The following is a 25,601-nucleotide window of genomic DNA, read 5'->3' as shown; positions in this document are numbered from 1 at the left end:
AAAAGATACAAAACCCAAAACCAGTGAAGTTTGCATGTTGTGTAATTCGTAAATAAAAACTGGATACAATGATTTGAAAATCCTTTTCAAAATATAGAGCTACAATAGCCGTATTCCCATGGTTAAGCCACTCCTGAACCCAAGACAACGGAAGAAGCGTCTGACTTGGGCTATGGAAAAGAAGCACTGGACAGTTGCAGAGTAGTCTAGTGTCCGGTTTTCAGACGAACGCAAGTTTTGTATTTCATTTGGAAGTCAAGGCGCTAGAGAAGGGGTAGGGAACCTATGGCTCTAGAGCCAGATGTGGCTCTTTTGATGACTGCATCTGGCTCTCAGATAAATCTTAGCTGACATTGCTTAACACGATAAATAATGAATAATTCCGCTGGTAATCAGTGTTAAAAATAACGTTGAAATTATAAAACGTTGTCATGCATTTTAATCCAACCATCCGTTTTCTATCGCAACTGTTCAAGATGTTGCATTAATGGTAAGAAGTATTATATTTATTATTGGTTAACCTTAGAATAACAATGTTATAAAAAAGAATAAGAGACTTGTTATACTCTAAAAATGTTGGTCTTACTTAAAAATGCACGCATTTAGTGGTATTCAATGTTAACAAATATTATATGGCTCTCATGGAAATACATTTTGAAATATTTGGCTTTCATGGCTCTCTCAGCCAAAAAGGTTCCCGACCCCTGCACTAGAGTCTGGAGGAAGGCTGGAGAGGAGCAAAATCCAAGTTGCTTGAAGCTCAGTGTGACGTTCCCACAGTCAGCAATGGTTTGGGGAGCCATGTCAGGTGCTGGTGTTGGTCCACTGTGTTTCATCAAGTCCTGAGTCAATGCAGCTGTGTACCAAGAGATTTACAGCGCTACATGCTTCCATTTGTTGAAAAGCTCTATGGAGATGATGATTTCATTTTCCAGCATGATCTGGCACCTGCGCACAGTGCCAAAACCACTAGTAACTGGTGTACACCTCCCAGGGTGTGATCAAGGGTGATGGGTCAAATGCAGAGAATAATTTTGCCACATCTAGTACGTGTGACAATCATTAGTACTTTAACTTTAACTTTACTGACCATGGCATTACTGTCCTCGATTGGCCTGCCAACTCCCCTGACCTGAGCTGAAAGACACCAGACCCAATAATGCAAATGAGCTAAAGGCCGCTATTGAAACATCCTGGGCATCCATAACACCTCATCAATGCCACAGGCCAATTGTCTCCATGCCACGCCGTATTGATGCAGTAATCCGTGCAAAAGGATTCCTAACCAATTACTGAGTGCATTAATTAACATTTTTAAATGTTTGACTTAGTTTTGCTGTTATAAATCTTTTTTTTTACTAGGTCTAAGGAAATATTCTAATTTTTGGAGATAAGATTTTTTAGTTTTCTTATGCTGTAGGCCATAATCAGCAATATAAAAATAATAAAAGGCTTGCAATATTTCAGTTGATGTGTAATAATCCAGAATGTATGACATTTTCATGTTTTTAGTTGCATTACAGAAAACAAAGGGCTTTATCACAATATTCAAATTTTCTGAGACAGTCCTGTATATTCAATTATTTGGGGCGGCATGGCGTAGTGGGTAGAGCGGCCGTGCCAGAAACCTGAGGGTTACAGGTTCGCTCCCCACTTATTGACATCAAAGTCACTACCGTTGTGTCCTTGGGCAGGACACTTCACCCTTTGCCCCCGGTGCCGCTCACACTGGTGAATGAATGATGAATGAATGATTGGTGGTGGTCGGAGGGGCCTTAGGCGCAAACTGGCAGCTACGCTTCCGTCAGTCTACCCCAGGGCAGCTGTGGCTACAGATGTAGCTTTCCACCACCAGGTGTGAATGAATGATGGGTTCCCACTTCTCTGTGAGCGCATTGAGTATATAACAATAGAAAAGCGCGATATAAATCTAATCCATTATTATTATTATTATTATTATTATTCAATTGAATAGACTGCAAAGACAAGATATTTAATGTTTGAACTGAGAAACATTTTTTTTTTTTGCAAATAATCACTAACTTAAAATTTAATGGCAGCAACACATTGCAAAAAAGTTGGCACAGGGGCATTTTTACCACTGTGTCACATGGCCTTTCCTTTTAAAGGGGAACGTTATCACAATTTCAAAAGGGTTAAAAACAATAAAAATCAGTTCCCAGTGGCTTGTTGTATTTTTTGAAGTTTTTTTCAAAATTTTACCGGTCTCGGAATATCCCTAAATAAAGCTTTAAAGTGCCTTAATTTTCGCTATCTTCGAAACCACTATCCATTTCCCTATGACGTCACACAGTGCTGCCAAGGTAAACAAACAATGGGAATACCACAGCAAGATATAGTGACATTAGCTCGGATTCCAGCGATTTAAGCGATTCAACAGATTACGCATGTATTGAAACAGATGGTTGGAGTATGAAAGTATTGAAGAAGAACTGAAGCTATTGAGCGAATAGCTATTGACGCTATTCATAGCCATAGCATGGCCGAATAGCTGCGTTAGCATCGCCGGTAAAATGTGCGGACCAAACGATCAGGACTTTCACATCTCTTGACACTGGAGCAACTTAAATCCGTCGATTGGTAAGTGTTTTTTTCACATTAAATGTGGGTGGAAGGAAACGTAATATAGTTGCAAATGCATCTGCAGGTTATCGATACATCTCTGTACCATGTCTGCTTTAGCACCGCTGGTAAATAGCATGTTAGCATCGATTAGCGTAGCATGTTATCATCGATTAGCTGGCAGTCAACATCAACAAAACTCATCTTTGTGATTTCGTTGACTATCGTTGCAAATGCATTTGCATGTTATCCATACATCTCTGTGCCATGTCTGCCTTAGCATCGCCGGTAAAATGTGGAGACACTCCAGCACATTCAATGGGGGTCTGGCGGCAGACACTTTGGCATCTTCGGGCCAGTGGTGCAACTTGAATCCCTCCCTGTTAGTGTTGTTACACCCTCCGACAACACACCGTCGAGGCATGATGTCTCCAAGGTTCCAAAAAATAGTAAAAAAAAAAACGGAAAACAACAGAGCTGAGACCCGGTGTTTGTAATGTGTTGAAAATGAAAATGGCGGGTGTGTTACCTCGGCGACGTCACATTCTGACGTCTTCGCCTCCAGCGCGATAAACAGAAAGGCGTTTAATTTGCCAAAATTCACCCATTTAGAGTTCGGAAATCGGTTAAAAAAATATATGGTCTTTTTTCTGCACCATCAAGGTATATATTGACGCTTACATAGGTCTGGTGATAATGTTCCCCTTTAACTAGCCTTGGGCACTATTACGCCTAGTGGCTAGAGAGTCCACTCTGAGATCGGTAGGTTGTGAGTTCAAACCCCGGCCAAGTCATACCAAAGACTATAAAAAATGGGACCCATTCCCTCCCTGCTTGGCACTCAGCATCAAGGGTTGGAATTGGGGGTTAAATCACCAAAAATGAATCCCGGGCACGGCCACCGCTGCTGCTCACTGCTCTCCTCACCTCCCAGAGGGTGATCAAGGGTGATGGGTCAAATGCAGAGAATAATTTCGCCACACCTAATGTGTGTGTGACAATCATTGGTACTTTAACTTTTAACTTTAAACCATTACAGATGCTGGCTTTTGAACTTTGGGCATAGAACAGTACGGATGGTTCTTTTCGTCTTTGGTCCGGAGGACATGACGTCCACAGTTTCCAAAAACTATTTGAAATGTGGACAAGTCAGACCACAAAACACTGGTTTTGGGTTTTTTTTAATTAAGGTTTAGAAATTGTCTGTTTTCTCAGTACTTGTATTATGATTCCCTATCAAATGATTAAATAAATATTATAAAAAATAAATATCAAGCACCTAAAATGCAGGAAAACACGGAAAAAAAGAATGGCCTTTAAAGTAATTTTTTATTCATCCATGGTGTACCCCGCCTTCCGCCCAAAAGCAGCGGACATAGGCTTCAGCACCCCCCGTCACCCCAAAAGGGACAAGCGGTACAAAATGGATGGATGAATAAAAAAAATATTACAAAAAATAACTTTCAAGCAGCAAAAATGCAGGAAAACAAGGGGAAAAAAAATTGCCTTTTAAGTGATTTCTTATTGTAGCCCGCCTTCTGCCGGAATGCAGCTGAGATAGGCTCCAGCACCCCCCGTGACCCCAAAAGGGACAAGCGGTAGAAAATGGATGGATGGATGACTAAAAAAATATTACAAAAAATAAATATCAAGCAGCTAAAATGCAGGAAAACACGGATACAAAAGGAATGGCCTTTTAAGTGATTTTTTATTCGTCCAGGGTGTACTCCGCCTTCCACCCGAATGCAGCGGAGATAGGCTCCAGCACCCCCCGCGTACCCAAAAGGGACAAGCGGTAGAAAAATGGATGGATGGATGAATAAAAAAATATATAAAAAAAAAAAAAGAAATATCAAGCAGCTAAAATGCAGGAAAACACTGGAAAAAAAGTAATGGCCTTTTAAATTATTTTTTATTGGGTCATTTATGTGTAGTGTTGACATGTTAGGCAAGCAGTATGGACAATGGATCTGTAGATAAATTTGGGATCAAAAATTATATTTTTGAGGTTTTTTTCAATGGACATTTTAAATCAGGAACTACAATTTTGTCACTTTTTGTGTCGTGTTGACATTTTAAGCGAGTCGTAGAGAAAAATTAGAACCCTTAACATATCAGTATGTGGAATTAAATGATGGAATTGATTAAGTAATGAAGTTAAACATTGTACTGATATGATTTACTTTAAGAGGTTGTTCAAATGAATAGTACTTACAATGTACAAAGAAGAGGAATTATGAGAATTACTTTCAACCTTGTGTGTGAATGTGAGTGTGAATGTTGTCTGTGTTGGCCCTGTGTTGAGGTGGAGACTTGTCCAGGGTGTACACCGCCTTCCACCCGAATGGAGCTGAGGTAGGCTCCAGCACCCCCTGCTACCCAGAAGGGAATAAGCGTTAGAAAATGGATGGACGGATGGACTTTCAACCTTATTGAAAATAATATGTTTTTCATCTCATTATGTTAATAATGACTGAATTAATTAATTACATATTACAAAACTGTTGTATATACTAATTTACAGATGTCATTCTATTACAAACCCTGTTTCCATATGAGTTGGGAAATTGTGTTAGATGTAAATAAAGAGACAACATATTTGATGTTCAAACTGATTAACATTCTTTTTTTTTGCAAATCATTAACTTTAGAATTTGATGCCAGCAACACGTGACAAAGATGGGCTCAGGAACACTTCAGAAAACCACTGTCACTAAATACAGTTGGTCGCTACATCTGTAAGTGCAAGTTAAAGCTCTACTATGCAAAGCGAATTAATCAACAACATCCAGAAACACCGCCGGCTTCTCTGGGCCCGAGATCATCTAAGATGGACTGATGCAAAGTGTAAAAGTGTTCTGTGGTTTGACGAGTCCACATTTTAAATTGTTTTTGGAAATTTTCGACATTGTGTCATCTGGACCAAAGGGGAAGCGAACCATCCAGACTGTTATCGACGCAAAGTTCAAAAGCCAGCATCTGTGATGGTATGGGAGTGCATTAGTGCCCAAGGCATGGGTAACTTACACTTCTGTGAAGGCACCATTAATGCTGAAAGGTACATACAGGTTTTGGAACAACGTATACTGCTGTCTTTTTCATGGACGCCCCTGCTTATTTCAGCAAAGCCACATTCAGCACATGTTACAACAGCGTGGCTTCGTAAAAAAAGAGTGCGGGTACTTTCCTGGCCCACCTGCAGTCCAGACTTGTCTCCTATCGAAAATGTGTGGCGCATTATGAAGCTTAAAATAAGACAGCGGAGACCCCGTTCTGTTGAACGACTGAAGCTTTACATAAAACAAGAATGGGAAAGAATTCCACTTTCAAAGCTTCAACAATTAGTTTCCTCAGTTCCCAAATGTTTATTGAGTGTTGTTAAAAGAAAAGGTGATGTAACACAGTGGTGAACATGCCTTTCCCCTACTACTTTGGCACGTGTTGCGCCCATGAAATTCTAAGTTAATTATTATTTGCAAAAAAATAAAAATAAAGTTTATGAGTTTGAACATCAAATATCTTGTCTTTGTAGTGCATTCATTTGAATATGGTTTGAAAATTATTTGCAAATCATTGTATTCCGTTTATATTTACATCTAACACAATTTCCCAACTCATATGAAAACGGGGGTTGTATATATTTATAAAAGGATTTTTGAATTGTTGCTAATTTAAAAAAAATCTCACGTACCCCTGGGCATACCTTCAAGTACCCCCATTGGAAAACCACTAAAATAGAGTACTTTCAACAGTTTTGGATGGGAAATTTTTCATCATAAGAAATAATGAGGCCTAATAAAGCATTATTATTTAATACATTTTCCTTAAAATGGCTATAAAATACAAATTGTCCCCATAGGAATCTCTTATGGCAGGCAGGGGTAGGGAACCTATGGCTCTCGAGCCAGATGTGGCTCTTTTGATGACCGCGTCTGGCTCACAGATAAATCTTAGCTGACGTTGCTTAACATGATAAGTAATTAATAATTCCGCTGGTAACCACAGTGTTAAAAATAACGTTCAAAATATAAAACATTCTCATTAATCCATCCATTTCTATCGCACCTACCTGTTAAAGAAGTTGCATTAATGGTCAAAAGTATTTTATTTATTATTGGTTACCTTCAGAAAAAACAATGTTATTAAAAAGAAAAAGAGATGCACACATTTAGTTGTTGTAATCAGGGAAGTCCAAATAAAAGAGGAGGCGTAGAACTCTCTTGTCAGAGTGTGGGACGCCACTGTACAAGGGTCCAGGTCTATGTGTTTCTACTCCTTGAGCTAAATTGAATCCAGTCTCTGTTTAATTCCTTGCTTCTTGTCTGTTTAATAGATGTCATCAGTGTTTGAACCTGACAGTTGTATTCATTGTTAAAAATATTATATGGCTCTCATGGAAATACATTTTAAAATATTTGGCTTTCGTGGTTCTCTCAGCCAAAAAGGTTCCTGACCCCTGTCTTATGGGTTAAAGTAAAATGTTTTTTAATGCAATAAACTTTGTATTAGCACATCACGTTCACACTGTGAGTGACTTGAGGACGACTCACCGTTCCCTGGCCCGTGGATATTTCCGTGACGACGCGGTCCAGCTCGGTCTTCAGGTTGTCTCGCTCCATTTTCAGCTCCTCCAGGGACAAGTTGTACTTGTTGACCATGGACTCGAACATCTCCAAAACGCGGACTATCCTGAACTGGAGGTCGGACACTTCCTCTCCTCTGTGGCTGATCCTCAACAAGTCTCGTCCAATGACGTAGGAGATGTCGTACACGTCCTCGACAGTCAGCTCCAAAGCCTCCTTCTCGAACGCCAAGGCGGGCGAAGACTCCTCGGCCAAGTCCATGTTGGTGACCCTCCTCGAAGAAACTAAACAGGAGTGTACGGAGACTCCTTGAAGTTGGTGGTTATCGTCGTCGCTGGGCTCCGACCGCGCATATGTTGCCAGGGGCTGACTTCCAGAGGAGCGGTACGTCCCCCATCGCTCATCCGCCAATGACTGTCCTTAGCCCGGCAGCAGAGGAGGGCTAAGTATCCTAGCTACAGGTGAGCACAAAGAGTTCGCACGCACGTCAAGATAACTCACCGCCACTTCACTCTGGTTCATCTAGAACACGTTTCCTCGCGGCTGGTATTATTTTTACTTTATTAGTAGTTTTGTGGCCTTCACGTAACCATGCTATCCCAAAGAAATACAGTTGGGAAGAATTTAGGAAGGCTTTGATGCGTAAAAGTGCTTTGAGGTGTGTAATGCTGCAACGTCGGTCATTCGGTTTGCGGTAGCTCCGCCCCCTTGTCGCTGTCCGGCCAGATCACCATGGCAACCAGCAATCATCAGCATGCCAGAGTCTTGCTGAATCACTGAACACACACAACAGTCCAGTTTTAAAGTGTGCTGACAGCAAATGATTTTGTCTTTTAAAAAAAATACTGGCATGAAGTGATGTAACACCAGCAAATCTTTAAAGGCCTACTGAAATGATATTTTCTTATTTAAACGGGGATAGTAGGTCCATTCTATGTGTCATACTTGATCCTTTCGCGATATTGCCATATTTTTGCTGAAAGGATTTAGTAAACAACATCGACGATAAAGTTTGCAACTTTTGGTCGCTAATAAAAAAGCCTTGCCTGTACCGGAAGTAGCAGGCGATGTGCGCGTGATGTCACGGGTTGTAGAGCTCCTCACATCCTCACATTGTTTACAATCATAGCCACCAGCAGCAAGAGCAATTCAGGCTGAGAAAGCGACGATTTCCCCATTAATTTGAGCGAAGATGAAAGATTCCTGGATGAGGAAAGTTAGAGTGAAGCACTAGAAAAAAAAAAGGCGACAGCACTGGGAGTTATTCAGATGTTGTTAGACACATTTACTAGGATAATTCTGGAAAATCCCTTATATAATTATTGTGTTAATAGTGTTTTAGTGAGATTATAAAGTCATACCTGAAAGTCGGAGGGCTGCGGTGACCGCCAGTGTCTCTGAGAGAAGCCATTGAAGGAGCCAAGATCACAGCTGCCTTTTTGACAGCTGTTGCAGGATGATGCTAACTCCGCACAAGTCTCCGGTAAGAGCCGACTTAATATCACCATTTTCTCATCCAAAAACTTTCTGGTTGACATGTGGTAGAGAAACATGTTCGCTAAACTTCACAACAGACAAAGAAACACCGGCTGTGTTTGTTTTGCTAAAGGCAGCTGCAATCCACCGCTTTCCACCAACAGCATTCTTTTTTATAGTCTCCATTATTAATTGAACAAATTGCAAAAGATTCTGCAACACAAATGTCCAAATTACTGTGTAATTATGCGATGTAAAGAGACGACTTTTAGCCATAAGTGGTGCTTGGATAAAACGTCCGCTCAACCAATAACGTCAATAGCACGCGTCATCATTCCGTGACGCTTTCAACAAGAAACTCGGCGAGTAATTTAAAATTGCAATTTAGTAAACTAAAAAGGCCGTATTGGCATGTGTTGCAATGTTAATATTTCATCATTGATGTATAAACTATCTGACTGCGTGGTCGGTAGTAGTGGGTTTTCTGTAGGCCTCAATCCAATCAAATCCACTTTATTTGTATTGCACAGGGATGTCCAAAGTGCGGCCCGGGGGTCAATTGCGGCCCGCAGAGCAATTTTTATTGGCCCGCGACACATTCTATAGACAAACTAAAGAGGTCCCAAATTACAAGAAAAAAACTCAATCAATCAAATTACAACAAAAAACTAAAAAAAAAAAATAATTAAATGGGACCGAATCCCCCAAAAATGGGACCTTACAACCAAAATGGCCGACAACCTGAACATCTTACTGTATGAGGTCTTTGATGATTTCCGTGTGTCATGTCATGATGAAAAAGTGTTCAAATTTCTTGTGAGACACTATGGACTGGACTCTCACTATTATGTTAGATCCACAATGGACGGGAGTCTCGCTACTATATTGGATCCACTATGGACTGGACTCTCACTATTATGTTAGATCCACTATGGACTGGACTCTCACTATTATGTTAGATCCACAATGGACGGGAGTCTCGCTACTATTTTGGATCCACTATGGACTGGACTCTCACTATTATGTTAGATCCACTATGGACCGGACTCTCACTATCATATTAGAGCCACTATGGACTGGACTTTCACTATTGGTCCACTATGGACTGGACTCTCACTATTATGTTAGACCCACCTTGGACTGGACTCTCACGTTATGTTAGATCCACTATGGACTGGACTTTCACTATTATGTTAGATCCACTATGGACTGGACTCTGACTATTATGTTAAATCCACTATGGACAGGACTCCCACTACTATATTGGATCCACTATGGACTGGACTCTCACTATTATGTTAGATCCACTATGGACTGGACTTACTATTATGTTAGATCCACTATGGACTGGACTCTCACTATTATGTTAGATCCACTATGGACTGGAGTCTCACTATTATGTTAGACCCACCATGGACTGGGCTTTCACACTATTATGTTAGATCTACTATGGACTGGACTCTCACTATTATGTTAGATCCACAATGGACGGGAGTCTCGCTACTATATTGGATCCACTATGGACTGGACTCTCACTATTATATTAGATCCATTATGGACTGGACTCTCACTATTATGTTAGATCCACTATGGACTGGACTCTCACTATTATGTTAGATCCACTATGGACTGGACACTCACTATTATGTTAGATCCACTATGGACTGGACTCTCACTATTATGTTAAATCCACTATGGACTGGACTCTCATTATTATGTTAGATCCACTATGGACTGGACTCTCACCATTATGTTAGATCTACTATGGACATGACTTTCACTATTATGTTAGATCCACTATGGACTGGACTCTCACTATTATGTTAGATCTACTATGGACAGGACTTTCACTATTATGTTGGATCCACTATGGACTGGACTTTCACAATATCATGTCATACCCCCTCGACGTCCATTGCATCCGGTCTCCCCTAGAGGTGAAGGTGTGTCACCCACATTTGCGGTCCTCTCCAAGCTTTCTCCTAAGTCATTCTCATCGACATCCCACTGGGTTGTGAGTTTTTCCCTTGCCCTTATGCGAGCGCTTAATCGCGGATGTCGTTGTGGCTTGTGCAGCCCTTTGAGACACTTGTGATTAAGGCCTATATAAATAAACATTGATTGATTGATTGATGCACATGTGCCAAAAATTACAATGCAATCCAGTTCAGTGGACACATATTAGGGCTGTCAAAATTAATGAGTTAAATTGTGACTAATCAGAGAAAAATATTATATAAAATGTATATATATATATAATATATACACATACATATATACTGTATATATATATCCATCCATTTTCTACCGCTTATTCCCTTTCGGGGTCGCGGGGGGCGCTGGCGCCTATCTCAGCTACAATCGGGCGGAAGGCGGGGTACACCCTGGACAAGTCGCTACCTCATCGCAGGGCCAACACAGATAGACAGACAACATTCACACTCACATTCACACACTAGGGCCAATTTAGTGTTGCCAATCAACCTATCCCCAGGTGCATGTCTTTGGAAGTGGGAGGAAGCTGGAGTACCCGGAGGGAACCCACGCATTCACGGGGAGAACATTCAAACTCCACACAGAAAGATCCCGAGCCTGGATTTAAACCCAGGACTGCAGGACCTTCGTATTATGAGGCAGACGCACTAACCCCTCTTCCACCGTGAAGCTGTGTGTATATATATATATATATCAATTTATTTTGACCGTAAGAGCTCTTTTACCTTAACCGCTACACGGTCAGTGATCAGATCAATGCAAATGTCAATACAAAATGAGCAAGGAGACTCCAACTGGTGTGCTGGCTGGAAAATTTCACTTCAAAGTACAGCCTGAAAAAACCTCAGAAAAAAACTGTTAGCAAATTTTGTGCAGATAAATCAATCAATCAATCAATGTTTACTTATATAGCCCTAAATCACTAGTGTCTCAAAGGGCTGCACAAACATGACATGCATCTCAGTAATATGTTAAGAAACAGTCCTGGATGACATTTTGTCTATAAACTTGCATTTGTGTACAGATATCGGGGTCTTTTCTTAAGCAAATTTTAAATACGCAAGCAAGTAATCACCTGTGATTAATCTTATTAAAAATAATAATTTTGACAGCCTTAATAAATATACATCTGTATTTCCTTGGTGTACAAAACGGGGCGGTATAGCTCGGTTGGTAGAGTGGCCGTGCCAGCAACTTGTGGGTTCCAGGTTCGAACCCCGCTTCCGCCATCCTAGCCACTGCCGTTGTGTCCTTGAGCAAGACACTTTACCCACCTGCTCCCAGTGCCACCCACACTGGTTTAAATGTAACTTAGATATTGGGTTTCACTATGTAAAAAGCGCTTTGAGTCACTAGAGAAAAGCGCTATATAAATATAATTCACTTCACTTCACATGCATCATTACTGCAGATGTACAGGATTTTTTTAGCCATTCATGTCACATGACAAGACCACACTTGTTAAAAATAATGCTTTATTACAACACTAAAAACATAATTTTACAGATGAGTGTGTAGCCTTCCAACAATTATTGGGGATACTTGCATATTTTTGGTATTTAGCTTAATTTAAAGCAGAGCAAGAAAATATTTAAATGTTCTTTTCAGAGTGAAAAGCTAAAAATGCAAATTAAATGCATTAAAAGTTATAAATAGATACTAAAAGCTTCATTTTATTTTACCGCCGAGTCATACCATAGACCACATCTGGGCAAATTAAGGCCCGGGGGCCACATGTGGCCTGCTGGACATTCCCAAATACAAACTCTCTTTCCATATGAGTTGGGAAATTGTGTTAGATGTAAATATAAACGGAATACAATGATTTGCAAATCCTTTTCAACCCATATTCAATTGAATATGGTACAAAGACAACATATTTGATGTTCAAACTGATAAAACCTTTTTTTTTTATTGCAAATAATCATTAACTTTAGAATTTGATGCCAGCAACACATGACAAAGAAGTTGGGAAAGGTGGCAATAAATACTGATAAAGTTGAGGATTGCTGATCAAACACTTATTTGGAACATCCCACAGGTGTGCAGGCTAATTGGGAACAGGTGGGTGCCATGATTGGGTATAAAAGCAGTTTCCCAAAAAAAGGCTCAGTCTTTCACAAAAAAGGGGTCTCCGTTGTTGTATTTTAGGCTACATAATGCGCCACACGTTTTCAATGGGAGACAGGTCTGGACTACAGGCAGGCCAATCTAGTACCTGCACTCTTATACTATGAAGCCACGCTGTTGTAACACGTGGCTTGACATTGTCTTGTTGAAATAAGCAGGGGCGTCCATGATAACGTTGCTTGGATGGCAATATATGTTGCTCCAAAACCTTTATGTACCTTTCAGCATTAATGGTGCCTTCACAGATGTGTAAGTTACCCATGCCTTGGGCACTAATGCACCCCCATACCATCACAGATGCTGGCTTTTTAACTTTGCGCCTATAACAATCCGGATGGTTCTTTTCCTCTTTGTTCAGGAGGAAACAGTTTCCAAAAACAATTTGAAATGTGGACTCGTCAGACCACAGAACAATTTTCCACTTTGCATAAGTCCATCTTAAATGATCTCGGGCCCAGAGAAGCCGGCGGCGTTTCTGGATGTTGTTGATAAATGGCTTTGGCTTGCATAGTAGAGCTTTAACTTGCACTTACAGATGTAGCAACCAACTGTATTTAGTGACAGTGGTTTTCTGAAGTGTTCCTGAGCCCATGTGGTAATATCCTTTAGAGATTGATGTCGGTTTTTGATACAGTGCCGTTTGAGGGATCGAAGGTCACGGTCATTCAATGTTGGTTTCCGGTCATGCCACTTACGTGGAGTGATTTCTGTAGATTCTCTGAACCTTTTGATGATATTATGCACTGTAGATGTTGAAATCCATAAATTTCTTGCAATTGTACTTTGAGAAACGTTGTTCTTAAACTGTTTGACTATTTGGTCACGCAGTTGTGGACAAAGGGGTGTACCTCGCCCCATCCTTTCTTGTGAAAGACTGAGCATTTTTTGGGAAGCTGTTTTTCATACCCAATCATGGCACCCACCTGTTCCCAATTAGCCTGCACACCTGTGGGATGTTCCAAATAAGTGTTTGATGAGCATTCCTCAACTTTATCAGTATTTATTGCCACCTTTCCCAACTTCTTTGTCACGTGTTGCTAGCATCAAATTCTAAAGTTAATGATTATTTGCACACAAAAAAAAGTTCATCAGTTTGAACATCAAATATGTTGTCTTTGTACCATATTCAACTGAATATGGGTTGAAAATGATTTGTAAATCATTGTATTCCGTTTAGGGCTTCACGGTGTCAGAGGGGTTAGTGCCACTGCCTCACAATACGAAGGTCCTGAGTTGTCAGGGTTCAATCCCGGGCTCGGGATCTTTCTGTGTGGAGTTTGCATGTCCTCCCTGTAAATGCATGGGTTCCCTCCGGGTACTCCGGCTTCCTCCCACTTCCAAAGACATGCACCTGGGGATAGGTTGATTGGCAACACTAAATTGGCTCTAGTGTGTGAATGTGAGTGTGAATGTTGTCGGTCTATCTGTGTTGGCCCTGCGATGAGGTGGCGACATGTCAAGGGTGTACCCCGCCTCCCGCCCGATTGTAGCTGAGATAGGCACCAGCGCCCCCCGCCACCCCAAAGGGGAATAAGCGGTAGAAAATGGATGGATGGATGTATTCTGTTTATATTTACATCTAACAGAATTTCCCAACTCTAATGGAAACAGGGTTTGTATTTTTCTTAGATGTTTAAGCTGGAAAGTGTAGCTGCCATTATGATATACAGTAATGTTTTCTAATGACCGTAAGTCTTCAACTATACTAAGTACAGTATTTCAATGCTTGAAATCTGTGCTTTTGCATGATATACTAGTTACTATGGTCATCTAATTAGTTACTATGGTCATCTAATTAGTTAATATGGTAATCTGAGTCACAGCAGCTCGGACCAGGCACCAAGCAGTGTGGGTGGGCAGCGTTTCCACAGAGTGTTTCCAGATTGGCCAGCCTGAAATGTGGGTGTCAGGAACAGACGCGGAAGTAGATTTTTAGTTTTTAGTTCTAAAGCTTAGTGATATATCACATATATCAGATTGTAGGTGGGGTTTTTTTCACCCTTTGCGTTCATATTTTACTTTTTGTTGTATTTTGTTGCGTTTTCACTTGATTGTAAAATGTGTCATATGTTGTTAATATTCAGTATTTTATCGTTCATAGTGAATATTGTCAATACCATATTCTTTATTTACGTGTACATTCTGGGTGTCTCATTCAGTAAAAACTAGTGCTGGGCGATATATCGATATATACGATATATCGCGGGTTTGTCTCTGTGCGATATAGAAAAGGACTTTTAGCTGCGGGCGTACACTTCAGGCTCTCCTCGCTCTTTCCTGTGTCTCCTCACAGACAAGCAGGCGCACATTCTTACATACGTCACAACTGTCACGTCATACGTCACATACACGCCCTCGCCCAGCAGAGAGGTAGCAGCGTGGCTAACGTTAACTGCTAACGTAGCAGTACGAGAATAAGAAGGTGCGGTCTGGTAACAAATGAAGGAAGACTTAATTCCCAATAAAAATAGCAGGGTTTCCATCGTCTGGCGGTGGTTCAGCTTCAAGTGGGAATGTGTCGAACAGACAACCGTAATTTGTCAAGTGTGGGGGAAAAAGCGTTGCTATAAAAAGTAGCATTACTGCTAATATGTAGCATCATTTGTAAAGTCACTTGCTAGAGTATGAAGAGAATTTCATAACCTTAATAACATACCACATAGTGAAGGACGAATACTATTTGATTTACTATTATGCAGCTCATTTTTATTTGACACTTCAAATGTCTCAGACAATCCTATGATTTATGTTTTGGAAATGACTTGAATGTTTGTGCCATTGCTTAATAACTTTAATAAATACACTTTTGGTCAATTGCCTTAGTTGTGATTTCCCTCTCTGCATGAAAGTTTAAAAGTAGCACATATTAATACAGTCTGAAGAAAAATGTTTTAATGTATCCACATAGAATCATCATACTGCTGTGATTATATGCATCAAGTGTTCATTCAAGGCCAAGGCAAGATATCGTAATATACATCGTATATCACGATATGGCCTAAAAATATTGCGATATTAAAAAGAGGAGATATCGCCCAGCCCTAGTAAAAACTATTTTAATTCTATTCCGTTTTTTAATGTGGCCTTTAGCATTCATTCATTCATTCATCCATCTATCCATCCATCCATTTTCCTACCGCTTGTCCCTTTTGGGGTTGCGTTCAATCAGACACTATTGTGAGGTTTTGTAATAGTGTTCCTAAAAACAGATATACAGGCCCCCAGACTTAGTGATATATCACATATATCAGATTGTAGGTGGGATTTTTTTACCATTTGCATTCATATTTCGCTGTTAGTTGCATTTTTGTTGCATTTTCACTTGATTGTAAAATATGTCATAAATTGTCAGTATTCAGTCTTTTATCGTTCATAGTGAATATTGTAAATCCCACATTCTTTATTTACATGTACATTCTGGGTGTCTCATTTAGTAAAAATAATTTTAATTCCACTCTGTTCTTTAATGCGGCCTTTAGCATTCATCCATCCATTTCTTACCGCTTGTCCCTTTTTAGGTCGCGTTCAATCAGACATTATTGTGAGGTTTTGTATTCGTGTTCCTTACAAAAGCTATACCGGCCCCCAGACTTAGTGATATATCACATATATTAGAAAGTAGGTGGGTTTTATTTTTATCCTTTGCATTTATATTTTGCTGTTTGTTGCATTTTTTCTGCGTTTAAACTTGATTGTAAAATATGTCATATGTTGTAATATTCAGTGTTTTATCGTTCATAGTGATTATTGTTAATCCCATATTCTTTGTTTACGTGTACATTCTGGGTGTCTCATTCAGTGAAAACTATTTTAATTCCATTCCGTTTTTTAAGGCGGCCTTTAGCATTCATCCATCCATTTCCTACCGCTTGTCCCTTTTGGGGTCAGGTTTAATCAGACATTATTGTGAGGTTTTGTAATAGTGTTCCTAACAACAGATGTACTAGCCCCCACACTTAGTGATATATCAAATATGTCAGATTGTAGGTGGGTTTTTTTTTTACCCTTTGCGTTCATATTTCGCAGTTTGTTGCATTTTTGTTGCGTTTTAACATGATTGTAAAATATGTCATGTGTTGTTAATATTCAGTGTTTTGTCGTTCAAAGTGAATATTGTAAATCCCACATTCTTTATTTACATGTAGATTCTGGGTGTCTCATTCAGTAAAAACGATTTTAATTCCATTCCGTTTTTTAAGGCAGCCTTTAGCATTCAATCAGACATTATTGTGCGGTTTTGTATTAGTGTTCCTAACAACATATATACCGACCCCAGACACATTTTTCCTTTAAATTTGGCCCCCGAGTCAAAATAATTGTCCAGGCCTGCTATAGACTATAAAAACGGGACCCATTACCTCCCTGCTTGGCACTAAAAAATGATTCCCCGGGTGCTGCACCACTGCTGCCCACTGCTCCCCTCACCTCCCAGATGGTGATCAAGGGGAGGGGTAAAAAGAAGAGTACACATTTCACAACACTTTGTGTGTGTGTGTGTGTGTGTGTGTGTGTGTGTAAGTGTGTGTGTGTGTGTGGGACAATCATTGGTACTTTAACTTTAATGTAAAAATACAAATTCTAGAGAATTCTTTAAAAGGTCATACTAACGAAACGAGGCGCCGGATGGGCAACAATGTGGGATCGTCTGCGATTAAACCGGCAGCAACCATGGGCATGATGGCGGTGAAGATTCTGTCAGGTACCAGAAAAGAACGTGCACACTTTGTGTTATTATTTTTTTTTTCCACAACATTGTTAAATTAATCATCAGGGTGTGACACTCACAGGCGTCGAATTCCTGATTCGGGCAGATCAGGGGAGGCGCTGCATGGTGGAGAAGGTGAAGCTGAAGCACAGACAAGCATGTCCTCCTCAAACTCCTCACTTGAAGAGAGCGCATAAAAAAATCCATCAAAGTGTTGTAGTAAATGTTATTATAGAAAGGTGACTGTTCTAACAGTAGTATGTGATTATGAGCATCAAATGTGGATTGAAGGTGTTCAGACGCTTTTGAAATTTTGAATCGAAAACCCGGACAGCTTGGTAAAAATAAAGAAAAATAAGGCTTCAATACACATCTTAGAAGATCTTTCTGGGGGTTGTAAGTTTCATCATTTTGATATTCTTCATTACTTATGCTCAACTGGCATGATGTTGCGGGGTGTAATGTTAAAACTTTAGCTAGCATGGCTAAGCTAATGTTGCGTATTTTGCTGTACGTTATATTATTATCAGAGGTGGGTAGAGTAGCCGGAAATTGTACTTAAGTAAGAGTACTATTGCTTCAGAGATTTATTACTCATGTAAAAGTAAGAAGTAGTCACCCAAATATTTACTTGAGTAAAAGTAAAAAGTATGTAGTGAAAAAACTACTCAAGGACTGAGTAACTGATGAGTAACCTGTTCTTTTAATGATGACGGTAACAAGTAATGCACAAAAACATAAAAATTGCAATCAACAAATTTACAGCCAGGAATATCTCTTAAGCGACTAAAACAATAATTATATCAAATAATATATATTTGGTTGTACACTGTTTTGAAAAAAATTTGAAAATTTGCAGCCTCATTATACTATTGGCAAAGTTTTATATTCATAAACGTAGGTTTCTCAATACCAGACCTGTTATTTGTGCCTTTAAAAAATATTTAGAACTCTACATTAAAAAACAAAAAAAAGCTGTGAAAACGATGATGCTGTGTCCCAGATTTAAGTTATTTACTGAGATTGAGTGAGCCTATGGCTTTGCACTTTGTTTATTTATATATATATATATATATATATATATATATATATATATATATATATATATATATATATATATATATATATATATATAATGCATTCTATTTTAGTTACTTTGAATTTACAACTCCCTGGCGCTGTTTTTTTTTTCCTTTTTTTGTACTTACTTTGTACTTATTATCAACTGTTTGTAAATGTTGAAATTTATAAATAAAGGTTTACAAAAAAAACTGCAGTTAATCATGTGACCGCCTTGCTCTGTTTCAGTGGTGAGTCAAACGTCACCAGTGACTGCATTTGATTGGTGAAATGGAGTCAAACGTCACCAGTGACTGCATTTGATTGGTGAAACTGAGTCAAACGTCACTAGTGACTGCATTTGATCGGTGAAACGGAGTCAAACGTCACCAGTGACTGCATTTGATCGGTGAAACGGAGTCAAACGTCACCAGTGACTGCATTTGATCGGTGAAACGGAGTCAAACGTCACCAGTGACTGCATTTGATTGGTGAAACGCAGGCATGTGATAGATCCTACTTTGAAGGTCTGTCGGACAAACCAAATTAAACAAATCGTACATTAACGATCGATAAAAATTGGTAGCGAGCTGAATGTAGATAAATGGAGCAGAGAAAAAGTAGCGTTTCTTCTCTATAAATATACTCAAGTAAAAGTAAAAGTATGTTGCATTAAAACTACTCTTAGAAGTACAATTTATCCCAAAAGTTACTTAAGTAAATGTAATGGAGTAAATATAGCGCATACAAAATGTCATGGAGATGTGACGTGAACGAGTGAACAATAACCAAATTGCAGTATTTTTAGGCTAATTGCCCACGCTGCATTCACCCTACAGGAGTGGACGCACAGCAACTGGGGAAAAAACTAAACAAAAATAACGTAACATGAGCAAAAGTCAAAAGAAAAGTTGCTAAGGGGTAGTAGTTCAGTTGCACACACACACAAGGTAGGGTCATACAATATTATGTATAGCTTCACTCTATTGCGTTTTTTCAAAAAAATATTTAGAAAAAAATTAGAGTTGTCCGATAATGGCTTTTTTGCCCTTATCTCAGCTTGTTGCTGAGATTTGATGACCTATATTGAGTAAAACATGCTTGAAACTAGAATATCAACTGATGCAAAGCTGTGCCATTAACACAAGTATAAAACTACTTTTTAAAAGTAATCATTTCTTACTTCAAGCATGAAAAAAAATCATGATGTCGAGCGCATATCATTATGTCAAGATAATGGCACTAGCATTTACTTCATTTAAGAATATTTTCCAACATATTGAGCAAAAAGGTCTTTTTTTTTTCTACCAAGAAAAGTGCACTTGTTATTAGTGAGAATGTACTTATTTGAAGGTATTTTTGGGTTCATTGAAGTTAGCTAATTTTACTTGATTTGGAAAGTTTTGACAAGCCGAATTTTCTTGTTCTATTGGGAGATCATTTTGTTAGTTCAAATAAAATACTGCTCAATTTTGTATTTTTTTTTCTTGTTTTTGAACACCGACTTTTTGCAATCCACATCGCTCATTAGCATTAAAGGCCTACTGAAATGAGATTTTCTTATTCAAATGGGGATAGCAGGTCCATTCTTTGTGTCATACTTGATCATTTCGCAATATTGCCATATTTTTGCTGAAAGAATTTAGTAGAGAACAGCGACGATAAAGTTTGCAACTTTTGGTCGCTAATAAAAAAGCCTTCCCTGTACCGGAAGTAGCAGACGATGTGCGCGTGACATCACGGGTTGTGAAGCTCCTCACATCCTCACATTGTTTACAATCATGGCCACCAGCAGCGAGAGCGATTCGGACTGAGAAAGCGACAATTTTCCCATTAATTTGAGCGAGGATGAAAAATTCGTGGATGAGGAAAGTGAGAGTGAAGGACTAGGAAAAAATTAAAAATAATAAAAAAAACTATAAGACAGAGCGATTCTAAGGTTATTAGACACATTTAATAGGATAATTCTGGAAAATCCCTTATCTGCTTATTGTGTTACTAGTGTTTTAGTGAGATTATATGGTCGTACCTCTACAACCTGAAAGTCGGAGGGGTGTGGCCATGGGTGTGGTGACCGCCAGTGTCTCAGAGGGAAGCCACGTTTCTCAACAAGGCCAAAGCAGCCGTTGGGGCTGGGCTGAGGAGGCAAGAGAGTCGCAGCTGCCTCTTTGGCAGGGGCAGGAGGAACGACGCAAGCTCTCCGCTCAAGTCTACGGTAAGAGCCGATTTACTACCACCATTTTCTCACCGAAACCTGCCGGTTGACATGTGGTAGGGAACCATATTCGCTTGACCGCTCTGTTCCATAGTAAAGCTTCACCGTCATCTTTTGGGAATGTATACAAGGAAACACCGACTGTGTTTGTGTTGCTAAAGGCGGCCGCAATACACCACTTCCCACCTACATCTTTCTTCTTTGACGTCTCTGTTATTAATTGAACAAATTGCAAAAGATTCAGCAACACAGATGTCCATAATACTTTGGAATTATGCAATGAAAAGAGACAATTTATAACTGTGAACGGTGCTGGGCCAAAATGTCCTCTACAATGCGTGACGTCACGCGCACGCCTCATCATACCGCGACGTTTTAGCATGATACTTCTGCGCGAAATTTAAAATTGCAATTTAGTGAACTAAACCGGCCGTATTGGCATGTGTTGCAATGTTAAGATTTCATCATTGATTGATAAACTATCAGACTGCATGGTCGGTAGTAGTGGGTTTCAGTAGGCCTTTAAAGCTACCGACACACACAATGGTGTGTTTACAGTAGGGGTTTACGAGAAGCACTTTTAAACTGTCTAAAATCAATCATCAATGCTAGATTTTGGCTAAAACACTTCTAATCCACTATTGTGGGATCGACTTCAAATAGAAGAAAAATAGTATAAAGATGCTACCTTTTATAATAAGCAAGTTCTTCCTGCATGAGGAACACTTGAGACTTCAGTTCATTTCTTTCCTGCAGGACATCACGAAGCTCCTGCGAGGTGAAGCGAGGAGCATCGGACTCCTGCTCCAGGATGTCTGTCTCCTCTCTGGCCTCCTCCTGCACACATGCACACAAACCATCTTTCTTTAGTGGTGTAATAAGCAGCTTGGCGCACAAATGACTCACCAGCATTGCATTTCTGCCGGTAATGGCTTGATTATTATGTTTTGACACACTGATAAACAAAGTCTGTTTTTGTTGTCCTGGTAAGGCTATTGTTTTTTCAGGCTGAAACGTATAAAGCAAGAAATGCAGGGGTGGGAACCGGGGGGCCATTAGATCTAGCTTCCTATCGAACACAACTGCTAAAAAAAGTAATTGATTAATCATTGAATTATATTTTAGCGCTAGCTCAATCCTATCTTGTAGATTGTATTGTACCATATGTTCCAGCAAGAAATCTGCGTTCAAAGAACTCCGGCTTATTAGTGATTCCCAGAGCCCAAAAAAGTCTGCGGGCTATAGATCGTTTTCTATTGGGGCTCCAGTACTCTGGAATGCCCCAATGAACAATTAGAGATGCTACCTCAGTAGAAGCATTTAAGTCCCATTTTAAAACTCATTTATATACTCTAGCCTTTAAATAGACCCCCTTTTAGACCAGTTGATCTGCCTTTTCTTTTCTGTTGTGCCCCCCTGTCCCTCGTGGAAAAGGGGGCACAGGTTCGGTGGCCATGGATGAAGGGCTGGCTGTATATTGTAGCCTACCGTAAAAGTTAGTGCTGCAAGGGGATCTGGGTATTTGTTCTGTTGTGTTTATGTTGTGTTACGTTGCGGATGTTCTCCCGAAATGTGTTTGTCATTCTTGTTTGGTGTGGGTTCACAGAGTGGCGTATATTTGCAACAGTGTTAAAGTTGTTTATATGAACTGTATGACTGTTGATGTTAGAATAATTATGTATATATTATCATCATAACTATATGCTTAAGGACCGTTACTATAAAGTATTGTCAATTTGTGTTGAAGGGTTTTTTCTGTATTTGTGCAGAGCTAGCAATCTGAGAGATTGCTTGCCTTTCAGATACCGCCTGCTGACTGCCAAAGCCAAACTTTGTGTTCTGGGACCAGCACAAGAACAGACTGGGCGATAGCACCAAGTGTCAACATATTTGCAATTTTGTATTATCATATCTTGTCGAGTCCACTCCCCCCTTTTCCCTTAGTCACAATGATGTAATAGCGATTTCCTTAATAAATACAGGAGGCACGCGGGCTGTGCTTTAGAACGTTGTTTTTGATCTGTAACTTGAGTACAGCCCAAAACACGTGTCTCCTCATGAGCTCTATTTAACCCTGTGTCTGCTTGGTTCCTTGGTTCTTGTCTGATTAATAGATGTCACCAGTGTTTGAACCTGACAGTTGATCAAGTTTGTGTTGCATTCACTTGTGTGTTTGAAAAGTCGTAGATATTATGTGACTGGGCCGGCACGCAAAGGCAGTGCCTTTAAGGTTTATTGGCACTCTGTACTTCTCCCTATGGGCGTGTACACAGCTGCGTTTTAAAAAGTAAAAAATGTTACTTTTTTAAACAGATACCGATAATGTTGAAACAGATACCAATAATTTCCGATATAACATTTTAAAGCATTTTATCAGCCGATAATATCGGACATCTCTAGTTTATACCTGTTTGCATTTGCACTGTTAAACCTAAAAAGTGTCTACTTCTTTTGCGAAGTCACTTTGAATACCTTGAATGTGAATTACATTGTTTAGAAAATTATCACAAAAAGACTTGTAAATAAAAATATTTTGAATTACACTTGATTGTAAACAAATAGATAACACCAAGATTTGTAATTAAAAATATTTGGAAAAAAAAAAAAGATTGTTATTATATTATTTGCATTTTTTACCAGAAACAGCGTGGGCACGTCCCCCTCTCGGTCGCTGGTGCTGACATTAATTTCTCGGCTCGCTGAGCTGGTGATGTGGAGCTCCGAGCAGCCAGGATCTCCTCCACACTCCACCCAGACCGAATTTTGCTTGACTGAGTCGGCCGGCGCCACGTTCCTCAACTGTCAAAAAAAGCAAAAATATCACAAGATCAGGTTGGCCCCTGAGCCACCGTGTTGTTTGACTCTCACCTGCGGCGATGAAGACAACGTGGAGCCATATGTGGAAGAGCAGCAGTTTGCCTCCATCTTGACCACCTCTCTCTCCAACTCACACTCTTGCAGCTCCATCCTCAGACACCTGGCCTCCAGTTGCACGGCGGCCATCTGCTGCTGACGGGCCTGCGCCGCCGCCTGCAGCTCAGCTCGCTGCTGCATGATCGCCTTGCTCTGCGCCTCCATCACGCCCAGCCTGTGACGGAGATCCTGGTTGATCCTAATCAGGCGATGCTGCTGCATCTGGAGCTGGAAAAGTGACAAGAATGTGTAATGGTGTCTCTATCTTCTCAACAGACAATACTACAGAAAATAATCTTAGATATACTTTAGAGTAGTCAGTGTAGGGCTGGGCGATATATCGCGGGTTTGTCTCCGTGTGATATAGAAAATGACTATATTGTGATATTCAAGTATACGTTCTCACGCAGTTGCTTTTAGCTGCTGGCATTACACTGCATTGCGTTTCCCACTCTTTGTTGTCTCTCCTTCTCACAGAGACTTAAAACAAGCCCACCTTCTTACAAACCCTGTTTCCATATGAGTTGGGAAATGATGTTAGATATAAATATAAACGGAATACAATGATTTGCAAATCATTTTCAACCCATATTCAGTTGAATATGCTACAAAGACAACATATTTGATGTTCAAACTGATAAACATTTTTTTTTTTGAAAATAATCACTTTAGAATTTGATGCCAGCAACATGTGACAAAGAAGTTGGGAAAGGTGGCAATAAATACTGATAAAGTTGAGGAATGCTCATCAAACACTTATTTGGAACATCCCACATGTGTGCAGGCTAATTGGGAATAGGTAGGTGCCATGATAGGGTATAAAAACAGCTTCCCAAAAAATGCTCAGTCTTTCACAAGAAAGAATGGGGCGAGGTACACCCCTTTGTCCACAACTGCGTGAGCAAATAGTCAAACAGTTTCAGAACAACGTTTCTCAAAGTGCAATTGCAAGAAATTTAGGGATTTCAACATCTACCGTATATAATATCATCAAAAGGTTCAGAGAATGTGGAGAAATCAGTCCACGTAAGCGGCATGGCCGGAAACCAACATTGAATGACCGTGACCTTGGATCCCTCGGACGGCATTGTATCAAAAACCAACATCAATCTCTAAAGGATATCACCACATGGGCTCAGGAACACTTCAGAAAACCACTGTCACTAAATACAGTTCGTCGCTACATCTGTTAGTGCAAGTTAAAGCTCTACTATGCAAATCGAAGCCATTTATCAACAACATCCAGAAACGCCGCCGACTTCTCTGGGCCCGAGATCATCTAAGATGGACTAGTGCAAAGTGGAAAAGTGTTATGTGGTCTGACGAGTCCACATTTTAAATTGTTTTTGGAAATATTCGACATCGTGTCATCCGAACCAAAGGGGAAGCGAACCATCCAGACTGTTATCGGCACAAAGTTCAAAAGCCAGATTCTGTGATGGTATGGGGGTGCATTAGTGCCCAAGGCATGGGTAATTTACACATCTGTGAAGGCACCATTAATGTTGAAAGGTACATACAGCTTTTGGAACACCATATGCTGCCATCTAAGCGCCGTCTTTTTCATGGACGCCACTGCTTATTTCAGCAAGACAATGCCAAGCCACATTCAGCACGTGTTACAACAGCGTGGCTTCATAAAAAAAGAGTGCGGGTACTTTCCAGGCCCGCCTGCAGTCCAGACCTGTCTCCCATCGAATGTGTGGCGCATTATGAAGCGTAAAATACGACAGCAGAGACCCCGTTCTGTTGAACGACTGAAGCTCTACATAAAACAAGAATGGGAAAGAATTCCACTTTCAAAGCTTCAACAATTCGTTTCCTCAGTTCCCAAACGTTTATTGAGTGTTGTTAAAAGCAAAAGTGATGTAACACAGTGGTGAACATGCCCTTCCCAAATACTTTGGCACGTGTTGCAACCATGAAATTCTAAGTTAACTAT

General features: G+C 40.0%; 2 protein-coding genes and 1 long non-coding RNA gene across 7 annotated transcripts in view; 1 reads left to right on the top strand and 2 right to left on the bottom strand.

Moving 5' to 3' along the window:
- Positions 1-7,942, bottom strand: part of rilpl2 (Rab interacting lysosomal protein-like 2) — a 16,869-nt gene extending 8,927 nt beyond the window's left edge. Inside the window, exon 1 of the mRNA XM_061902612.1 lies at positions 7,134-7,942. Within this exon, the coding sequence (XP_061758596.1) occupies positions 7,134-7,427 (294 nt within the window). The 5' untranslated portion in view covers positions 7,428-7,942. The remainder of the gene's footprint in view (positions 1-7,133) is intronic.
- Positions 7,114-22,813, top strand: LOC133554194 (uncharacterized). Of its 2 annotated transcripts, none has more exons than XR_009807071.1 (2): positions 7,114-7,627; positions 22,549-22,813. It is a non-coding gene; the product is annotated as an uncharacterized LOC133554194 (long non-coding RNA). The 2 variants fall into 2 exon arrangements; XR_009807070.1 differs by lacking the exon at positions 7,114-7,627 and adding an exon at positions 19,822-21,671.
- The window catches only part of LOC133554107 (RILP-like protein 1), a 27,215-nt gene continuing 17,251 nt past the window's right edge, over positions 15,638-25,601 (bottom strand). For all 4 annotated transcript variants that reach the window (XM_061902517.1, XM_061902522.1, XM_061902529.1 and 1 more), the window contains 5 exons: positions 23,615-23,887; positions 23,384-23,545; positions 21,435-21,583; positions 17,553-17,651; positions 15,638-17,459 (listed from right to left, as the gene is read on the bottom strand). In XM_061902517.1, the coding sequence (XP_061758501.1) occupies positions 17,366-17,459; positions 17,553-17,651; positions 21,435-21,583; positions 23,384-23,545; positions 23,615-23,887 (777 nt within the window). In that variant the 3' untranslated portion in view covers positions 15,638-17,365. The remainder of the gene's footprint in view (positions 17,460-17,552; positions 17,652-21,434; positions 21,584-23,383; positions 23,546-23,614; positions 23,888-25,601) is intronic.

This window comes from Nerophis ophidion, linkage group LG01, assembly GCF_033978795.1.
Source record: "Nerophis ophidion isolate RoL-2023_Sa linkage group LG01, RoL_Noph_v1.0, whole genome shotgun sequence".
Lineage (NCBI taxonomy): Eukaryota > Metazoa > Chordata > Actinopteri > Syngnathiformes > Syngnathidae > Nerophis > Nerophis ophidion.
This window is presented reverse-complemented; position numbering and strand designations above follow the sequence as displayed.